The sequence below is a fragment of the Ammodytes marinus genome (assembly GCF_949987685.1).
Source record: "Ammodytes marinus genome assembly, contig: scaffold_503, whole genome shotgun sequence".
NCBI lineage: Eukaryota > Metazoa > Chordata > Actinopteri > Uranoscopiformes > Ammodytidae > Ammodytes > Ammodytes marinus.
In genome coordinates this window covers 1-7500 of record NW_027648114.1, presented here as the reverse complement: position 1 = coordinate 7500, position 7500 = coordinate 1, and the positions used below count along the sequence as shown (strand labels likewise).

Here is a 7500-nt window from a genome sequence, read left to right as displayed (position 1 = left end):
GATAGAAAAATACACACACACACACACACACACACACACACACACACACACACACACACACACACACACACACACACACACACACACACACACACACACACACACACACACACACACACACACACACAATCACCTAATAAAAGGAATGCTGTATCTATTGAATTTATAGTCCTACTTTAGTCATTGTAGTTTTAAATATACGGCTTACATATTCATAATATAGCAAATGTTAAATTCTCCTGTTTGTGCCAATGGCTTTGGCAATGTTCACTATTGTTTTCCATGCAAAACACAAAATATAGAAATGTACTTTAAAAAATAAATATATATTTAGTCACTTTTTTTTCAATTAATGCCTTTAACTATTTTGAATATTATTTTAAATTTTATTTAAACCTGCAGTGTGTAGAATTTTGGGTTTTATTTCCTAGCAGATTTTGTAGAAAGTAATTATAATATGATATCCATAAGTACATTTAATTTAGTGCATAATAGCTGAAAAAAATGTTTTGAATTATTATTTTTTCCCTCAGAAAGGGTCTCATATATGTCCATATTTCTGCATATTTTGGACCAAGGCCTAGTGCCGCCATCTTGAAAGTGTCATAGTTGGAATGTCATCAGGTGCATTGTTTAAAATTTAGAATTGTTCTTGTCCTTGAAGGCCACTGTAGCTTCTGTTATTATTCTAAAGGGGTGGGGTTACCCAGGGAGCGTTGCATTCTAGAACTTTGTAGAACTTTCTTGATGATGTCATATTACACACTGCACCTTTAATGATTGTTGTCTGATGTGTGTAACAGATTGTCTGTGTATTTCGTGTGTTGTTATGTTTTGAACTAGCTTTTAGAGACACTATATGACTCCATTTCTTTGTTGCCAAGACAGACATGGCTTTATTTAAATGAATGCCTACATCTAGCCTATGTATTATGTTATATCCATGTAACATCTATTCTGTGATGTATAGCAGATCATATGTGTATTTCGTGTGTTGTTTTGAGTTGAATTAGCCTTGAGAAATACTGTAGCTGATGGGCCTAGTACTGAAAATGAATTCCACCGGCCTGGCTGTGATAATTATAATTTAATAATTGATGCATTTAATATTTAATACCATATTAATTCTACCTGGAAAAAACTGAATGACGTCTTTTCTTTTAGGCCTATTGCCGAGATAGATGTAAAATAGCCTACGTAAGTCAGTCACGTTTTGACTCACGTCGTGCGTCAAAGGGTTAAATAGAAGACGGTGGAGATACTCGAGTAGAAATATCTAGTTAGCGTATCAGCTGATGAATGATGAATGACCTTCCCTTTGTATTTCTCCTATATGGTAGAAATAGAATAGAATAGAATAGTCTGCGCTTAATAAAAGCACACATTCAGACATCCCATAATAAGCTGTTAGCGGTAAATACCTTGAGTTGCGATGGAGACTGTGAAGCGAGAGGGAGATGATGCTGCTTGGTCGTGTTTTTATGTTTCACTGCAGCATCGGCGAGTCTCTCTCTGTGATGACGACACAGCACACGCACTGACAGGCACGCGCGCAAACGCACAGAGAGAGAGAGAGAGAGAGAGAGAGAGAGAGAGAGAGAGAGAGAGAGAGAGAGAGAGAGAGAGAAACACACACACAGACACACACACAAACAGGGAGAGAAACACACAGAGAGAGAGGGAGAGAGAGAGAGAGAGAAACACACACACACACTCACAGAGAGAGAGAGACACACGCGCACTGAAAGACACACACACACACACACACAGACCATGGAAATGCACTGCTGTATTTATGAATCGTTTCCTCTCATGGGGAAGGTGTAGTCAGTCAGATAGACCTATCCTCTCATGGGAAAGGTGTAGTCAGTCAGATAGACCTACTGCAGGTGAATACGGTAAAAGGTTTAACTTATAGGTTTCATCCTTACACTTTACTATTTGATTACTGACATTAAAACGATTACTTTGTGTTAGATTTTTTTCGGAAATGTTTGAAAAGATAGATACGCAAATATGGAAATATATGTATAGGCTACTATGTAAAATTGTATCTTTTTTAAAACGAAAAATCTAGATGTTGGATAAAGCCACACTAGATGGGTGTATGAGTTAGTGTGCGCGCGTGTGTGTGTGTGTGTGTGTGTGTGAATGAATGAGTGAATGTGGTAAGAAATGTAAAGTGCCTTGGGGCTGAGAAAAATGTCTAAAAAGCGCTCTATAAGTCAAGTCCATTTACCATTTTAGATGTGTTTTAATATTATAGAATATAATAGATGTAACACTCGTACTTTTTTTTTATTTTGCACGTACTTTAGGCCTATCTGTTTCTGTTTGTGCATTTAGTCAATAAATCTCAACGGTATAGTAGTAGTTCAATACAACGGTTCTAATTACTGGTGTTTGTGGCGTCATCTGGTGGAGAGTTATAGGTACTGCGCCTTCAGAATGACACGAATCTAAATGTAACTTGAGAAATCTGTTACGTTCATGTGAATTATTTCTTTAATTGTTTCCAATGTTCAGCAGTTAGTAAAGGACTACTTAATTGCTGTTTCATATATTATTCTCCAGACTTTATTTTATATATTTAATTTCGTTGAATCAGCCGACGTGAAACAAACAAACAAACAGTAACTTCCGGGTCATTCTGACGGTTACATGTTTGTCTTGAGGCTGACGGTATGTCTCTCTTTATATCATTTATTCTTCCTTCTAAACTTAACGACTTATTTCACTAACACACCGGACTAGTGGACGTTTAGTTATCTGTTGTTTATGACGTAATAATGGGCTATTATAATCGCTACAGTCCGCTAACACACACATTTAATATCAGCCATGCTAAAACAGATAGCCAGTTTGCGCATGCGCTTCGTTGCCCTGTTTGACTACTACTAAACATATCGTGAGATTATAAGAATTTAAACGTACCGGACTGTATGAATGTTCAATTCTGCAACATTTCTATAAAAACAACAATCAAAATAACAAGAGTGCCACATGGAATAGACGGATTCGAAATGTGCAAGGTTGTTGAAGTGTAATTAAACATGGAGTCAGTGATTCTATAGAACGCTTGTTGTCAAAATCAGTGAATATCTCCTCATGATCCACTACCTGTCTGTTCTGTGTGCGCTGAAAAAAAATCCAGTGTTATGACACAGCCTAGGCTCTGTAAACTGGCATGTGAACAAAGGGCCCATCATAGCTAACAGCATACCAGTTTACAGAGCCTAGGCTGTGCATTAACACTGTTTTTTTTTCATCACACAAAGTAGGCCTACAGACAGGTAGCAGATCATGAGGAGTCAGTGCCCGGTGAAAAAGTAGTCTTTGAATTCATGACTTCAACTTGTAATAGTAAAACTGTAATATTAATATTTTCTATTAATTTATTTTCTGTGTGTGTGTGTGTGTGTTGCATACTGTGTGTGTGTTTCAGGTTGTGTGGCGTTGAAGATGTTCAGATGCATTGTGGGAGTTGGAGGCAGAACCCTGAGAGGTTTGAATGGCGTCGTGAAATCGCCCGTCTGCCCTAAGAATCCACAGTTCCTTCATAATAGCCAAGGTCAGGGTTTACTCTGTGTGTGTGTGTGTGTGTGTGTGTGTGTGTGTGTGTGTGTGTGTGTGTGTGTGTGTGTGTGTGTGTGTGTGTGTGTGTGTGTGTGTGTGTGTGTGTGTGTGTGTTCCTACAACATTTTCCTTTTCAAAATAAATGTCATACTGTACTTTTCTGTTCTTTTTGATAGATTTTTAAGTAGTTTTTGGGGGGGCATTTTCCTGCTTTATTAGACAGTGTGTAGAGACAGAGATGAAATGTGTCAGAGAGGGGAATGACATGCAGAGAACGACCCGGGCTGGATTCTAACCCGGGTCTGCTGTGAAGAGGACAGACAGACAGACAGACAGACAGAGAGGGGAATGACATGCAGAGAACGACCCGGGCTGGATTCTAACCCGGGTCTGCTGTGAAGAGGACTGAGACTCTATGGAGGGGGGGTGGGACACCTATTTCTCAGTCCATCCAGCCCGGGTCGTTCTCTGCATGTCATTCCCCTCTCTGTCTGTCTGTCTGTCTGTCTGCCTGCCTGTCTGTCCTCTTCACAGCAGACCCGGGTTAGAATCCAGCCCGGGTCGTTCTCTGCATGTCATTCCCCTCTCTGACACATTTCATCTCTGTCTCTACACACTGTCTAATAAAGAAGCTTGAAAATGCCCCCCAAAAAAAAAAAAAAAAAAAATTAACATTCTTTTCATTCTCTTCCATTCTACATATTTCATTTCATCTCTGTCTCTCCACACTGTCTAATGAAGCTTGAACATGCCGCCAATTTTTATTTTATTATTATATTAACATGCTTTTATTTATTCTCTTCCATTCTACATAGAAAAAAATTAATTAAAAAAATTACTAAACAATCTTTAAAAGAAAATCCTCCATTCTACATAGGAACCCTGCATTCTATATATTTAAATTCATCTCTGTCTCTCCACACTGTCTAATAAAGCTTGAACATGCTGCCAATTTTCATTTTATTATTATATTAACATACTTTTATTTATTCTCTTCCATTCTACATAGAAAAAATAAAATAAAATAAAATAAAATAAAATAAAATAAAATAAAATAAAATAAAATAAAATAAAATAAAATAAAATAAAATAAAATAAAATAAAATAAAATAAAATAAAATAAAATAAAATAAAATAAAATAAAATAAAATAAAATAAAATACTTTAATTAATTTCTCTTCCATTCTCCACAGGAGCCCTGCGTGCGCCATGTTTCCCGTCTCGGGCCTTCAGTGCGTCCTCTCAGTCGGCCAGGCTAAAGGTGCGTACTCGGCTGGCTGTGACGGTGCTGTTTGGGGGGGGGCTGCTCTCCGTGTGGGGATACGTCTACTCAGAGAAACAACAGAAGCAAAGACAGCAACGAGTCGAGCAGCTCAAGAAGGTCGCGCTAGGCCAGGGAAACTTCAGGTAAATATAAACTGGGGGTGTGTGTGTGTGTGTGTGTGGAGGGGGGGGGGGGGGGGGGAGGGAGGGAGTGAGTGTGTGTGTGTGTGAGAGAGAGTGAGTGAGTGAGTGAGTGCGTGCAAGTGAGGGGGTGTGTGTGTGTGAGAGAGTGAGTGAGTGCAAGTGAGGGTGTGTGAGAGAGAGTGTGGCCCAATCTAGATCCACCCCCTACACCCTATCCCTATCCACTATCCCTCCGTTTGCGCGTTCGCGAGGAGGGCCCGCCATATTGAGTGTCGTCCCAAACCACAGAGCCTCGAGTGTGAGTGGGTTATAAAGCCCTCGATCACCGAGTCTGCATCGATAGTGGCTTAGCCCTACGTTTGACACAGATGTCCGCCAATCAATTATGTCCGGAATGGAAGAGCCAATTTACAAATGAGAGTTCCATGGAGTTTGTTTCCCGAATTATAAATGAAACGTTCTCTTACCTCAAACAGACATTTGATTGTTTATTTTTATGCATAGCCCTAAATGACGGAACCAGAGGGTAGCCTACAATTTTGGAATTAACATGTTGTTTTACACTTGTTGATTTGATTATGCCACTTGTCTACCGTTAGTGTATTTTCAAGGCGTGGATAAAAGATAAAACGAAGCAGATGAAGAAAATGCCCACAAGTTAATAAGGGACAGTGATTATTATTTCCTTAAATTGTTAGTAAGATTTGTGTTACTGTTAAAGCCGATGAGGGGTAGTAATAGCGGCGGTGACGTCAGTCAGCTGGAGCGCATGACTTTTCTTATTTATGACCACCCTTGCAGTGCATTATAATTTATGCACGCTAATTAACTGCCGCGATTCGCGGGTCGAAATGGCAGATTAACGTATCATGACAAGTGGAATACATGCTTTAGCAGACTATTGTTCTTTTCCCTGGTTTTGTACGCTGCTGTGCATGTAAACTAAAAGGATAATTAAACAGCGGATCACCCACCCGTTTTCTCCACTACAGACTGAGCTGGTAAAATTAAGAATATGCAGTTACAAAATGTTTAAGAAAAAATAAATTATGCAGCCAAAAAATCATGGGAGTGAGTTTGTTTTTATTCAATACTACATTTTACTCTCACATGCGTAGCTTATGAATGTAAAGAGTGTTTCAGGTCAAATATAAAAGTGGTGGAATTTTATTTTAGGGTGAGAAATAAAGACTTAACAGTTAACTAGTGTCTCCAGGTTTCTTCCTGTTTCCGTCTGACAGAGGCGAGGGCTTGGCAAAGCCGCGCCGTTGTTATACCCTCGCCCTTAATGATCGAGTGGCACTCCACAGCCGCGAGGGTGACTCCACAGCGAGTCACACTCGCTCACGGAGTGGGAGTGCATAGGGAGTCATTTGGGAAAGGGCCAGAGTGTGAGTGAGTGTGTGTGTCGCTTCTGTTGTTTGAGCTAACCTGTAAAGAATTAAAAGGCGGAGTCAGTGATTCTGGGATACTTGTCAAAATCAGTGAATATCTCCTCACGATCCTTTAATTAAACACAGCCTAGGCTCTGTAAACTGGTATGTAAACAAAGGGCCCACTGTAGCTAGCAACATGCGCCTTTACAGAGTCTAGGCTGTGTATTAACATTAATTTTATTTTCAGCTCACACACACAGTACAGACAGGTAGAGGATCATGAGGAGATATTCACTGATTTGATTTTGACAAAAACTGTTTATGACAACAAGCGTTCTCCAGAATCATAAACATAACTGTAATTGTGTCTAAATCCATGTCAATCTAAAATCTGTTTACTAGCTAATCTAAAATGTATTTATTTTTCTCACTACATGCCCGTTTACAGAGCCTAGGCTGTGTATTAACCCCAGAATAAAAAAAAATTAAAAATAAAAACCTTACTAATTCCTTGTTGTCTTTGGTCTCCAGCCTGGTGGACCACACAGGCAGCGTCGGACCAAAGCAGACTTCCTGGGTCGCTGGGTGCTTCTGTACTTCGGCTTCGCTCACTGTCCCGACATATGTCCCGAGGAGCTGGACAAGCTGAGTGCTGTGGTTTCATCTCTAGACACTGACCCCTCCCTCCCCCCCATCCAACCCCTGTTCATCACCGTGGACCCCGAGCGGGACAACGTAGCCGCGCTGGCCAAATACGTCACCGACTTTCACCCGCGGTTAATCGGCTTAACGGGGACGACGGAGGAAGTTAAAAACGCCGGGAGGGACTATCGGGTTTACGCGAGTGCGGGCCCGAAAGACGAGGACGGGGATTATATCGTGGACCACACCATTCTGATTTACCTGGTGACACCTGACGGTTTGTTCCTGGACTATTATAACAGGATGAAGAGTCAGGAGCAGATAGCAGAGAGCGTGAAGAACCATGTCAGAAACTACGTCACAATATCAGAAAGCAAATGAAACGTTTAGGCTGTGAGAGGACCTCCATTTTGAAGATGTATTTAATAAAGATGGCATCAACCACCACTGACTCAAGTCTTTCCACAATATCAAGTGATGAGGTGAAGATGTATTTAGT

At 40.2% G+C, this 7500-nt stretch overlaps 1 protein-coding gene across 1 annotated transcript; it reads left to right on the top strand.

The window, feature by feature from the left end:
- The first annotated feature begins 2637 nt into the window (after window positions 1-2637).
- sco2 (synthesis of cytochrome C oxidase 2) lies at window positions 2638-7458 on the top strand. The gene is given in 5 exon segments (XM_080054891.1): window positions 2638-2682; window positions 3446-3571; window positions 4770-4983; window positions 6891-6907; window positions 6910-7458. Coding segments are annotated over 4 exon segments (813 nt in total). The 5' UTR covers window positions 2638-2682; window positions 3446-3462; the 3' UTR covers window positions 7383-7458.
- Window positions 7459-7500: the final 42 nt, after the last annotated feature.